Source organism: Schistocerca gregaria, chromosome 5, assembly GCF_023897955.1.
Source record: "Schistocerca gregaria isolate iqSchGreg1 chromosome 5, iqSchGreg1.2, whole genome shotgun sequence".
Lineage (NCBI taxonomy): Eukaryota > Metazoa > Arthropoda > Insecta > Orthoptera > Acrididae > Schistocerca > Schistocerca gregaria.
Window position 1 is genome coordinate 32,026,325 of NC_064924.1, and position 14,892 is coordinate 32,041,216.

The window sequence follows — 14,892 nt, forward strand, 5'->3', positions numbered from 1 at the left end:
GCCGCTCCACCGCTAACGCAGCCACAATACGCTGTTGCACCAACTTTTCGTCCTTTTGATGCTGCACTGGAAAGCTGGACGGACTGGTCACGCCAATTTGGATTCCATCTCGCCGTCGTTATCGTCGGTCGGCGTGAATACGTACCGTGTGATAGTCGAATTATTTCCCCGCCGCGACGTAGCAACTCTGTCTTACGAAAAAATATTGTCTGCATTAGATGCATATTTCAAAGAATCAGTCAATGTAGTTTGCGAAAAGGTATACCTTCTTTCTTACAAAAGGTACGGCAGGTCAGAGTAATGGGGAGTGAATTGCAACCTTGCAAGGCCTTACTAGAGATTGTGCTTTTGAGTGTCAATGTGGACTCCCTTATTCTGATACTACGGTGCATGATGCAATTGCACAGAACGTTTCTGTGTTCGTATAAGGGAACAGATTTTGAAACTAGTCAATCCCTCCCTTAAACAAGTGATGGGCATATTGGATCGGCCGGACACACTTGACTTTGCTCAGGAATCATTTTAAACTTCGTTAGCAGTGTGTCAGGTTCACCGGCCCACCGGGCGAGCTGCACGGAGAAGTAAACAGCCTTTGCGCCCGGCCGCGCCGCTGCCGCCAGGCTCTCAGCCACGTGTGTCGCGCCGGCAAGCAAATGCAGTGATCAAATCATGCCCGCGGTGTGCTACTAAACATTCGCGTGAGAACTGCCCGTCACGCCAGGCTATTTGCTTTTATTGTAATAAAAAATTACATGTTCAGAGTGTTTGCCAGAAAAAGCTCAGATCGAAAGCTCAAAACCGTTCCAGGCTCTTTGCTTCGCGCCGGAATCGGAATCGAACCAAAGATACTCAGACTCGCTAAACTTCGCCCATGGAAATTCATGTAGTTCATTCCACTCCGCCCAGTGCCACTATCTCCAACAGTGACTGTGTTCGTCCCAAAAATAGTGTGCGTCGACATCGCCGAAACTCCCGTCATGTCGCAAGTGATTATGTACCAGTGTCAGTTCACGTTGCACTAGACAGTCGCTCTTGTGGTCAACAGGACAATAAACTTTTTGTGCACTTGGACATTAACGGTAATCGATACCATTCCAGCTCGAAACGGAGCTGCAGTTTCACTTATCAATTAAGACATTTACAGACTGCTGGGCACACCGCCGTTGCGTGCCGCAAATGTTAAGTTAAATAGTTATTCCGGTCAAGATATCCCTGTGTTAGGACAGTGCAGCCTTCTTGCAACATACAAAGGACAAACAAAACATGTGTCATTTTACGTCCTTCGTTCTTCTTCTGCAGTTAACTTGTTTGGTTTCGATTTATTTCAGTTGTTTAACTTGTCTATAGTAAATCTGGGCCTCTCAGTGAACCAGACTGTGCCTTCAGACAGTGTTTCTCGTCTATGTGAAGAATTTGCAGAGATTTTTGCACCTGGCCTCGGTTGCGCTAAGAACTATAGAGCACATTTGGAACTGAAAGTAAACGCGCAACCGAAATTTTTCAGAGCGCGCAAAGCTCCCTACGCATTGCGTGATGAGGTCGCAACAACATTACATGATTTGGAATCACGGGGTGTAATTGAACGTGTGCAGACTTCTCTCTGGGCATCAGCCTTACTAATTTTGCCAAAACCTTCCAGAAAATTGAGACTTTGTGTGGACTTCAAGGCAACAGTGAATCCACAACTAGTGATTGCAACTTTTCTTTTAGCCCGCCCGGAAGATCTTTTTGACAAACTGTGCCCGGGTAAATATTTTTCGAAGTTGGACCTCGCAGATGCGTACTTGCAAATACCCGTGGACGAAGAATCCCAGCGCTTGTTCGTGGTTATCACGCATCTTGGGTTGTATCAATTCAAACGACTGCCATTCGGGTGTGCAGCCGCCCCTGCATTGTTTCAGCAATATCTACAAACTGTTTGTGCGTCGGTCCCTACTGTAGCAAATTATCTGGACGATATTGGGATCTCCGGAAAGACGGAAGAAGAACATTCGGCCAATCTCCGAACATTATTTCAGGTCTTGCGACAAAATGGTCTTCGCTTGCTGAAGGACAAATGTGTGTTTCATGCTCGGGACTTGCCATACTTGGGACATGTACTCAATGCCCAAGGCATACATCCCAGACCCACGCACCTTCGTGCCATACAAGACTTGCCGTCGCCGAAGAATTTGAAGCAGCTACAGAGTGCGCTGGGAAAAATAAATTACTACCACCGCTATATGCCGCATGCCTCTTCCACTTCAGCTCCGCTTCATCGCTTAGGCCGTAAAGGTGTTCCGTTCGTCTGGACGACGGAATGCGAACGCGCCTTTCGCCAGTTGAAATCGGCGTTGCTTTCCAATACCTGCCTTACGCCATTCGATCCCCAGAAGCCACTCTTGGTGGTGGTGGATGCATCGGATTTCGGAATCGGTGCTGTGCTTGCGCACAAAGATGGATCAGACGATCGTCCTATTGCCTTTGCGTCGTAATTGCTCTGGTCTGCGCAAAGAAATTATTCACAGATCGAGAAAGAAGCATTGGCTCTCGTATATGGTGTTACAAAGTTTCACGAGTTCTCGTATGGTCGTCACTTTACCATAATCACAGACCACAAGCCTTTGACATCGCTATTTCATCCGACCAAGCCTGTACCTCCAAGTACAGGGCAGAAATTCATTCGCTGGTCTATTTTCCTCTTGCAGTACCGCTACGATATCTTATATCGGTCCACTGCTAAGCACGGAAACGCCGATGCGTTGTCCCGCTTGCCTGTTGCTGAGGATAGGGCATTCGATTCCTCCGAACTTGCTTGCATGTTCATTGATGCGGAAACCGAATACGTGGTCGAATAGTTTCCGATTGATTTTCATCGTGTAGCTACAGCCACAGCTGCCGACCCTGTCCTTGCTCCCGTTCTGCGTTTTGTTGCTACGCAATGGCCCTTGTCAAAGTCACGGATCGGGGACCCGTTGGTTCGCCGATTTTTTTCTCACAAGGAGAGACTTTTTGTACGACGTGGTGTTTTGCTGTTGCGTTCTGATAATGATCAGTCCAGAGTCGTGGTACCACGTTCGTTACAGTCCTCTGTCTTACAGCTTCTCCACAAGGACATTGGGGTATAGTGAGAACGAAACAACTTGCTCGTCAGCACTGTACTTGGTTCGGAATCGATGCCGCGAATATGAATATGTGCCTTCTTGCATGGTGTGTGGCGAACAACAATCAGCACCACCATGGCCAAAAGCCACTTCCCCTTGGCAACGCTTACACATCGATTGTGCTGGTCCATTCTGGAATGTTCTATGGTTGGTTGTGGTACATTCATTCAGTAATTTTCCTATTGTTGTCCGGATGTCTTCCACGACGTCATCTGCCACCATCCAAGCGTTATGTGCTATCTTTTACATTGAAGGTCTTCCACAGACTATTGTTTCCGACAATGGCCCACAATTCATGTCCGCATAATTTGTCATTCTGCAAGGCCAATGGTATTCAACATCTGACGTCCGCGACTTTTCGCCACTGTCAAACGGTGCCGCTGAGCGATTGGTCAGGACTTTCAAGTCACAGATGTTGAAGTTGAAAGAGTCGCATTCTCGGGAGGACGTGTTATTGCTCTTTTTGCCCTCGTATCACTCTCAGCCCAGAGATTGTCGCTCGCCGGCTGAGTTGCTCCACGGTCGTCATCATCGAACCTTGATGTCTTTGCTACATCCGCCGCATCAGGTTCCTGTGCAACGACAGACACTTGCTTCTGCTCGAGGCGACGTTGTCTACTATCGTCACTATCGAGGTTCACGGCGTTGGCTCGAAGGGCGCATTCTTCGCTGCCTCGGACGCGCTATGTATCTGGTTTTGGGGGCCTCTGGTGAGGCGTGTCGGCATCTCAATCAGCTGCGCCTCTGTCGTCGCACGAGATCTGCCGCTCGCCGTCTACTTTCAGCGACGGTGCCGTCCGGTCTGCGCCCAATGGCGCCGCTGCCTGTTCTCCCGCCGGCGACGCCCGCAGTGGACGCGTCGCTGCAACCGCCGGGCGCCTCCCTAGGTCACGCGACGCCGATCGCTTCCGGTGACCAGTTGTCCTCTGACATGGAACTCTTGCCCGCTCCGGACCATATGTCGTCTTCGCCCGTCGGGTGCCCCGGCCCGATGGAGGTCGACCCTTCGGCCCCTCCTGTCTCTCTACAGGCGCATACACCGCATGTTGGCGTGCACACTGGAGCAGGTTTTCACGCGTTTCCTAGCTCCCCGCGGTCCGAATGGCAGGGTGCGGGTGGCACAGCCTCGCCTGATGTTAGGCACCCCACCTCGTCGCATACCTCATCATGGGGTCCTGCCCACGGCGGGCGGAAGCCTTATGCCACAACCGTACGCCGATTTGCGGGAGAGGAATGTGGTGTCACCGCCAGACACCACACTTGCTAGGTGGTAGCCTTTAAATCGGCCGCGGTCCGGTAGTATACGTCGGACCCACGTGTCGCCATTATCCATGATTGCAGACCGAGCGCCGCCACACGGCAGGTCTAGAGAGACTTCCTAGCACTCGCCCAAGTTTTACAGCCGACTTTGCTAGTGATGGTTCACTGACGAAATACGCTCTCATTTGCCGAGACGATAGTTAGCATAGCCTTCAGCTACGTTATTTACTACGACCTAGCAAGGCGCCATTATCAGTTATTATTGATATTGAATCATGTACCGTCAAGACCGACGTTCGTCATTAATGAATTAAAGTTAAGTATTTCACCAGCTACGTCCGTTTTTCTCAATTCTAATTCCCTTGTCATGTTCCAGACCTCCCGTCAGCCTGCGTGAGCTAAAACGCGTGCATTTCCGCCTCCTTGAGTAATACGGTGTTGGTTCTCTCGCCAACCACAACAAATACAACAAAAAATCACCAGTTTACTGCCATTGATTATAGTTGTTTGAAACTCTGCTCAAAAATCACGTAACTGGGAATCATACCACTATTTGGTCAATACAAACAGTCAGAGCTAAACGACGTTGAAGAACTCTGTTCTTCGTGTTAATATGTCTGCTGTGAAGGCTACAAGCAGGTAAAGGCATATTATGGAGACACAGGCACCAGACTAACTGCTTTGAATTTTTATTATATGGTATTAGTGAATTGTTGTTATCATAATTTCTTTCTTTTTTTTATTTCATAGAAGTGACAGACAAACCTGTAATCTTTAAAAGCGAATAAACCATCCACGTCACTGCTACGTCACTTTGTAAAAATAGTTGCACTGCTGGTGTTGATGCCATTCTACAACACAACGGATGTCCGGCGACGACAGCAAGAAACTAACGTAAACTTGCACACCGCAGGTACACGCATATCCTGAGCCACGACACAGGGCGAGATGGGCATTATCGTCTCAGCAATGTCCCGCCAATTCCTACGCCATGTGTTTGTTGCTCGTTTGTGTCATAATTGTTATTAAACCAGCAGTGATCGCACGTTTGCATAATAATGCAGTATTCCAAACCAACAGAAATTATACAAACATGAGTTGCTGCTTGTTAAAAAAAAGGTGTATTTAAAAACGAAGAATTTTAGCACTTCTGCTGTGACTAATTGATATTTCGGTCCTTTTATTCGGTTATTAGTAAAAAATATGAACATGTGTTATAATCGAGACCAAACGAATACTGAATAGTACCAGTTATTTGGAACTAAAAAGCGTTATCGGTTTTAACCAGTCGATTTTTCCCAACGCTCTTAGGAATCAGAGAAAAGCAATGAACTGAGAGAGAAAGGGAGTGATACACAACGTCAGGAGAACGAACAGAGATACAATTAGTAATTCATCAGGTTCCATGCACAGGTAAGTGTAATAATAATTATAAGGAACTAAAATAGTCAATTTTGATAAAGAGCACAGTCCCTAATCACTGGTTGAAAAGGTATGCCAATGAAGTAGGTGCTACACAGGGTGTCACCCCTACTTTTGAACAGTTATAATTTCTTTATTTATGAACCTATTTCTTTAGAACTGCTTTTATTAGATACAGCACCCCCTGAGGTTGAGTTGCCGCCTGTGTTGACTGTGGAAGAACGGGAAAAAGTAGCATCTCGTTGTGAGGTCTGGGGATCAGCGGCGCGAGTACAAGTGTGGTGTAGGGCTGAACCAGGAAGCTGAAAGCTGCCAATCCAAATTACTAGGAACACGGAGCGTCGCCAATGCAAGTAGATCAGAAAGATCATCAACTTCGATAACACCAAAGGATGTTGACAGATTCGTGAAATGTTCACGAGGAGCCCTACAAAACCACTGCGTCAAGGATCTCGTCTTAGTGATCTTCCACGTCACGCAGTTGCAACGATTCTTAATAAAGAGCTCACTTTTACATCGTTGAAACCAGATTGACGACGGGGTTAGAAGAATGGAGTTTGGAGAAATTTTATTGGGTTGGAATGATGATTGATCTGAACTTTTTGAGGAGGTTCTGTGGACTGATGAAGCAGGTTTCTATATTGGAGGATTTGTAAGCAGATGTAAATGGCATTACTGGGCAGCCGAACAACGACCACACGAATGCGTTGGAAAAGCACTCGGGCGTCCAGTTTCATAATGCAACGACCCACAGCTGCACTTCATGCAGCACGGAGCACCTGCACATTTTGCAAATGATGTCCGCGGATGGCCGTACGATCATTTCCCAGGTCGTCACATTGTCAAATATGGCGCACACGAATGGCCTGCCTGCAGCACTGATTGAACTGCTTGAGGTAATTTTTTTTTTCTAGGCCTGGGCTAAGGAGGTGGTTTTCAAGTGAAAGTCACGGAACTTGGATGGATTGGAAGCAGTAATACGACATGTTTGTTGTATATAGAATGAAGCGGTGAATGAAAATTTGTATCAAGGCCGGGAATCTAACCTGGGTCTTCTGTTTACTGGAGAGGGGCGCTAGCCAATAAGCTACCTCAGCACAGCGGTTCGCACAACTGCACTGATTTACCTAGCACACCTCGTTTCTCAATCCAGGTTCTCATTGATGCCGCAGTCTACCTTCCCCTTACACACGAAAAGGGTTGTTGAGGCTCTTCATGTTCTGAGGTGCTACTGCAGAACATGGTGAGCCTCGGCAATTCTCTTCGCCTGTAAGGGGGAATTTGAAGTAAACTGAGGCGGCAGTGAACATTTGGATAGTTTGGATAGAGGAGCGAGACATTCCAAGGTAATCAGTGCAGTTGCGCAAAGTGCTGTGCGGAGGTGACTTAGTGGCTAGCGCCCCTGCCTAGTAAACAGAAGACGAAGCTTTCATTCCCGGTCTCGCTACAAATTTTCATTTTCCGATTCAGTCAATATGCAAAAATCATTTTTGTATGAGACCAGTAATGTCCCTGGCATTGTGTCTTATCATTTGTATATATATGCGATGTCCTACCCAATGTTGCACCTACAGGTAACATGGTGCAGGCAGCAGTATCGCACGTATCAGTTAATTTGAAAAAAAAAAAGAATAAATAAAAATAAAAGAGTCGCGTACAGAAGGCTAGAGCTTATGCGGAGGTTTAAAATGACGGTACACCCAACTTCAAGGAGTCCTGTTTCTAACAAAAGAAGTTTTGAGAAAATTGGTTCAAAATACAGAAATTGTTTAAAATTAGGGAGTGAGTTATGTGACACCGTGTACTTTAAGTCCAGCAGTTCCGAGAAGTCGTATAGAACGGATCGGGGAGTGACGTGCTGGGCACGCAGGGTGCGCCCTGAAAGTGCTGCAGGCGGGGGGAGCGCAGGCGGCAGCCACTCACCCTGCGAGACGTAGACGTTAATGGTGTCGGGCTGTGTGTCGGGCGCGCTGCACGTGTAGTTGCCCGAGTCGCGGCGCGTGGCGCGCGATATGAGCAGCCGCGAGTGCGTGCGAGGACCCGGCTCCGTGCTGACGGCGACGGCGCGAGACCCGTCGTAGTTGACGACGCGCTCGTTGTGGAACCAGAACACGTACTGCGGCGGCGTCGGGCTCTGCGGGCAAACACCGCCGCCCGTCACCGCAGGGCTGGCCGGCTGGCTAGCTGCGTGGCCCGCATCGCAAAGCGCTCCCACTCTGGCTGGGCGACACTTGTCGCTGTCTCAGGGCACCTGCGGCTCTCTACATTACGCAGCGTCCTTCGTATAGGAAAAAACATCACAGGCAGCGGCAAACTGAAGCGCTGGTATAAATGATACCTGCAAGATACAATGGTATTCGACAGAAAAGGAGCGTCCCGTCTACAAATTTTACCCAAACATCGAGAAACGAATGAGGCCAAAACACACAGATACCGCACGTGGCACTGTCCATTTCCTCAGGGACCCTGGTCCATATCCAGAACAACTCCGTTACTTTGCTGTCAGCCGAACACCCATGGGCACTTGCGGAGAACTTGGAACTCTTGAGCATGTGATTTTACACTATGACAGAGAGAGAGAGAGAGAGAGAGAGAGAGAGAGAGAGAGAGCGAGAGAGAGAGAGAGAGAGACAAGCAGGGAGAGATGCACACACACACACACACACACACACACACACACACACACACACACACACTACCACGAACGGAATATGAAAACATAGGGCAAATTTTAGGACAGCCAGACGGTTGGAGCACACAGCATGACATAACTGAGAATGTCTTACTCTAGTTATAAAAGCAAGAAGAAACGCGTACACAAATAAGGGCAAACACACAATCAGGAAAACAGGACACTTGCAATGACACAGAAACAGACTGTGATGCTGAAACAGATCCAAACAGGGAGGTTAATAAACAGATCTAGATGTAAGGTACGACTAAATTAAGGATTGCAGGAATGGATGAACTGTAATTTCTCGCTTGCCGTGATACCGAGCCTGTTCGCTGACCTACAGGAACAGCAGAAACACTATCCCGAGCTCGGGCTTATTAAAGGTCCTCTAAAATCTGGTTGTGATGTACCAGGGTATCAACTAATTCGGGGCAGCCTTTGTTTGTGGACTAAAAAGGACGGGCAGTAAATAATTAGGCTGTAAGGGCGCTGCTCCCATTTCAGTTCCGGTACTGTCGTGAGTCGGTTTTAGGGGGACTCTTAGGTATTCATAAAACAATACATAAGATCAAGAAACCATTAACGTGCTGAAAATAGTGGGTTAGTGCCGGGATTGTAAGAATGTTAATTCTGACAGACAAACGGGGCTGCTCTGGTCTTCCACAGCAGGGCAGCCAAATGACAGTTTATTTATTGCCCCTGACGCAAGCAGATAACAGATACATATTTGTGGTGGTAGATGCCTTGTCCCGATTTGTGTGGTTTCTGCCAAGTAGAGGAATCATGGAGTCCTTATTAAGCACGTGTAAAACATATTTTCACTGCTTCTTCCAAGGTACTGGTGAGCGATAATACTCCAGCATGTACTTCTAGGTACTTTCGGAAGTATTGCTTTCAGCAAGGTATTAACCATGCTACGACAAAACCTTACTGTCCCCAGACATTCTTTACAGAAGATGCTGAATATATACCATGCTGAAGTCCATACCAAGTGTTACAACGCCTTGTCATGGCTTATTTTGGCGTTCAATACAGCAAAACATGAAACTCATCAAGCAACCCCAAGGTCGCCCATGTTCACGTATTCTTTGAACTCCTCTTTATCCAACCTGTGGCTACTTTCAGATTTGTTCCTGGAAGAAGTATCTCCAGACGCTATCAAGCATAAGTGGCGCAGGGCTTGGAATAAAATACAAAGGGCCCATAAAAGGGAACCGGTGTGGTACAGCCGTCGTCGGTTGCCTGGAAAGACCAATGTGGGAGATGTGGTTTTCATCACGAACATTGGGGACCGACACGTTGAAAGCAAGGCTACAGGCAAGCTGGTGCCTCGTTTTACACGTCCATGGCTTGTCTGAGAGATGTCAATCAAGGTCTTTGCCAGGGGGTACACCTCAGCCAAGAGAAGGCAATGACAATGGTTAGTTTTGGTTTTGTGCATTTTGTAATCCCCAGGGATTGTGTTTATGGGGAAAAGTCTGATACGTGCTGTGAATCGACCTATTGCGCCAGGCTGTTGTGTGCGCTTATCTTTGCCTAGAGGTCGTACCCGGAGAGCTTCTAAGAGGTCTCCGGTTAGCTCACTTTCTCTCAGTCAGACGCGGAAGCACGTTGTTCTTAGGTGGAAAAACTGTGGGGTCTGCAGAGCACCGGGCGGTCCGGGGTTGTTAGATACCCTTCCGACAGCGGCGGTGTGAGCCGCATTCTGCCGTACTTAGTGGTATTGCGGAAAGAGGAGCCTTTTCACGGTGGTCTAAGGACTGGCGCTGCAGAGTTCTACTCCGTGTGCCACCACACATCTGTGCATCAGTACCTGGTGAGGAGCTTGAAGTTGTCGCTTACATTTAGCGATGCAGCAGCGCTATTGTAGCTGCAATCACTCCGGGCATCTTTCGAGCCGCACTAATTTGGGTAATATTAACGGACCTGATCTTCGAGAGAAGCTGATAACCGCCAACTATCATATTGTTGATTAAATCTTTTGATTTCTTTGACAAGGTCCTGCCTCCTGTGGCAAAACGTACTTGTGATTACACACCTACTATTTATTGCTTGCTTTTTATTTCGTTGGTGCTTTGTTAAAACAAATGAACATGTTATGACATTCAGTGGAATTCGCCGATGTGAACAGGGTAAAGTTTGGTGTGACTTTTAATGCTCTAACTGTGTTCTTACGTCCAGCCATATGGAGTTGCCCTGGCCTGGGCTCTGTTAGCGTTAGTGGAACTGTCTATTTAAGACCGCCAGAGCGGGCCTTGCAACCAAAAAAATTCTGTTTCTTGTAGTGAAGAAAAATTATACTAACTTATTGTAGCACTCTGTTATATTATCTGGTAGCAGGAATTTCTTTTACTTGTTCTATCTTATATTGTTAAACAGAGTGGTATTGCAGCAAGAGATGCATGTAATCCACAAATCTAATCTCCAGAGTGTGAGATTCAGCTATTAATTGCCAAACTATATGCACTACTGGCCATTAAAATTGCTACACCAAGAAGAAATTCAGATGATAAACGGGTATTCATTGGACAAATATATTATACTAGAACTGACATGTGATTACATTTTCACACAATTTGGGTGCATAGATCTAAAGAAATCAGTACCCAGAACAACCACCTCTGGCCGTAGTAACGGCCTTCATACGTCTGTGCATTGAGTTGAACAGAGCTTGGATGGCGTGTACAGGTAGAGCTGCCCATGCAGCTTCAACACGATACCACAGTTCATCAAGAGTAGTGACTGGCGTATTGTGATGAGCCAGTTGCTCGGCCACCATTCACCAAAAGTTTTCAATTGGTGAGAGATGTGGAGAATGTGCTGGCCAGGGCAGCAGTCGAACATTTTCTGTAACCAAAAAGGCCCGTACAGGGCCTGCAACATGCGGTCGTGCATTATCCTGCTGAAATGTAGGATTTCGCAGTGATCTAATTAAGGGTAGAGCCACGGGTCATAACACATCTGAAATGTAACGTCCACTGTTCAAAGTGGCGTCAATGCGAACAAGAGGTGACCGAGACTTGTAACCAATGGCACCCCATACCATCACGCCGGGAGATACGCCAGTATGGCGATGACGAATACACGCTTTCGATGTGCGTTCACCGCGATGTCGCCAAACACGGATAACACGGATGCGACCATCATGATGCTGTAAACAGTAACTGGATTCATCCGAAAAAAGGCGTTTTGCCATTCGTGCCCTCATGTTCGTCGTTGAGTACTTCATCACAGGCGTTCCTCTCTGTGATGCAGCGTCAAGGGTAACCGCAGCCACGGTCTTCGAGGTGATAGTCCATGCTGCTGCAAACGTCGTCGAACTGTCCGTGAAGATGGTTCTTGTCTTGCAAACGTCCCCGTCTGTTGACTCAGGCATCAAGACGTGGGTACACGATCCGTTACAGACATGCGCATATGCCTGCCATCTCAATTGCTAGTGATACGAAGCCGTTGGGATACAGCACGGCGTCCCGTATTACCCTTCGATTCCATATTCTGCTAACAGTCATTGGATCTCCACCAACGCGAGCAGCAATGTCGCGATACGATAAACCGCAATCGCGACAGGCTACAATTCGAGCTTTATCAAAGTCGTAAACGTGATGGTACGCATTCCTCCTCCTTACACGAGGCATGACGACAACGTTTCACCAGGCAACGCCTGTCATCTGCTGTTTGTGTATGAGGAATCGGTTGTAAACATCCCTCATGTCAGCACATTGTATGTGTCGCCACCGGCGCCTATCTTGTGAGAATGCTCTGAAAAGTTGAGCATTTGCATATAAAAGTATCACCTCCTTCCTGTCAGTTACGCATTACTTTCACGCAAACCGGCGTTTGGCTAATGGCTCTGGACACTATTGGGCTTAAAAGCGGAGGTCATCAGTCGCCTAGAACTTAGAACCACTTAAACCGAACCAACCTAAGGACATTACACACATCCATGCCCGAGGCAGGATTCGAAAGTGCGACCGTAGCGGTCTCGCAGTTCCAGACTGAAGCGCCTAGAACCGCTCGGCTCCGTGGCCGGCTCGGCGTTTGGAAGAGGGATGCTGACTGATAGGCCTAAATTAAGTAAAACTTGATACTCAAATCTCCTGTTGAATAAGAGAGCATACAGTGACAGCTGTGCCCGTCTAGGGGAGAAACTGTGTGTGCTTACTTGGAGTGGTGGCTCACGGCATTTCTCAAAGGACGCCCGCCGTTGAACTTGTACTCACTGGCGGTGGCGACTTACCCATCTGGCGTCAACTATCTTCTCTTTCTATGGTCGAGTTTTGAGTTTAAGGGTTTGGTCCGTCGTATTCGAACCAGATTTTTAAGAAAATTCGCGATGCTTTGTGTCCTTTGCGATGAGCTTCACGCGCTCAGATTCATTTATTTATTTTTTATTTGTAATGCGCCACTGTGGTGGGATCTGTTCAGCTGCAGTTCAGCCATGTTCCAGAACTTAATTATATTTCGGCACTTAGTTGATAACACAACATGGTTAGTTGTGTCAGTGGACATATATGAAAGGACGTGTGAAAGGTGTTCACAACCTTCCTCTGTAATGGCGCGAAAGCGTCGGCCACTGCTACGTCATCCTCCGACTAGACGGCGCTTCAGACAGCAAGCGAAAAGAAGAGCGCAGCTCAGAAGTTGACGTGACGCGTAAGGTGTGTTAAGGACGGGTTGATAGTGTCACATCGGCACCGAACTTTACCACCGCTCTGTCCAACTACACCGTGGGCGTGTGACACGGTGGCGTGGTCGGCGCAGCCCCTCTTACACATGTCTCACCACCTCTTTTGACGCCTTTGTGACGTTGGTTAGGAACCGCCCGGCGTTCAAACCACGCGGTTTTCTTATGAGCTGCCGTGGGGAACATTCTTGACACAGGACAGCTCAGCACGACCGCTCGGCACGAAAAGTCATCAGGAGGAGGGTTAAAGGGCGCAAATGAAACCACCCCATTTTCCGTGGGCTTGATTCCCACACATTTCGTGGTCGAAAACGACGGTTCGCAGTGCAGTGATCAGCAGGATGGCTTCCTTGAGAATCTTCGACGCTGCTGACACCATCAGATGTTTCCGCCTGTCTCTAAAGACATTTTGGGGCTGGATCTCCATTAAACGTGAACCTTTCGAAGCTCAGCGCGACTACGATTTTTGATCTCTTGTACAGATTGTAACCGCTAGGGACCGGTCAGAATTTTTCGATGAAATTTGAGCGTGATTCAGAGCAGAGAAGGGCTCTTATACATTTTCATCCCTCCCATTTCGTGTCATCCTACGGTGTGATAAAGGGAGGAGGGAAGAGGAGTGGTTCGACACTGACTCACACGTGAATAAAATGGCAAAGGGTCCCTCTAAAACTCATCCCTCCCATTTCCCGCCCTCCTATGGTGCGATTAAGGGGGTGGGGGGGGAGTGACGCGGAGTGGTGTAACATCACCACACACGTGAATAAAACGGAAACAGGTCCCTCTAAGACCAGTAAGTTGCAAAACCCTTGAGGGCACCCGTCCACCTTGATTGAGAATTTTAAAAAAGATAGTGTACAGAAATAACCTGTAAAATATTCCCATGCGCCTACAGGTAGGCATCTCTTTGACACTCCTGAAAACTCTGTTACTTGCCTGCAGGGGCCTCGGACTATTTTACAAATTATTTCTGTACACGACAATTTCTGAAATTCTCAATAAAGGTGGGTCGATGACCTAGAGGGTTTTGCCGAATTGGGACGGATCTTAGAGGGGACCCTTTGCTATTTATTCATGGATGTGTCAACGTCGCACCCCCTGTGATCACGCTACAGGAGGAGGTGAAATAGAAGAGATGAAAATGCCTACGAGTCCATTACTGCTTTCGATATCGTGCAGTGGTTTTGAACGGTCTCTAGTAGGTCTGTACACTGAAGCAAAAATTGCTGTCGTGGTGCACTCCAAAGGGGTCAGATCACGTTTAAGGGACACACAGCCACAAAAAATGTTGTTAGAGAAGGACGGAAATGTCCAACGGTACCAGCAAAATTTGTCAAGAATGTATTACTGTAACTCAATCAACTGCGAACAGTCGTTTCCGACCACGAAATGTGTGTGGATCAACGCCCCAGCGAAAGGGGTAGTTCCATTGACGCCCTTTATGCCACCCTCTGAGGATTTTTAGTACCGACACTGAGCGGTGGCGTGTGTGAAATGTTTTCCTTGGGCACTCAAACGCCAACCTCGTCGCGGTTCTAACAGCCATCGCGAAGGTGTTAAAAGAAGGGTTGAAAGGTTGGTGAAAAGGCTGTGATGACCTTGCTATCATTGTGTAGGATTTTGGTGACATTTGGTGCAATGTAACATCATTAACCGAACTTAACGTCGTATGAACTTCTGAGTTGTGGCGTTTTCTTTTCGCATGCATT

At 47.7% G+C, this 14,892-nt stretch overlaps 1 protein-coding gene across 1 annotated transcript in view; it reads right to left on the bottom strand.

Annotated features, from left to right (window-relative positions):
* The window catches only part of LOC126273203 (lachesin-like), a 138,412-nt gene that overhangs the window by 17,819 nt on the left and 105,701 nt on the right, over nt 1-14,892 (bottom strand). The window contains exon 6 of the mRNA XM_049976747.1: nt 7,749-7,959. Coding sequence (XP_049832704.1) covers nt 7,749-7,959 — 211 coding nt within the window. The remainder of the gene's footprint in view (nt 1-7,748; nt 7,960-14,892) is intronic.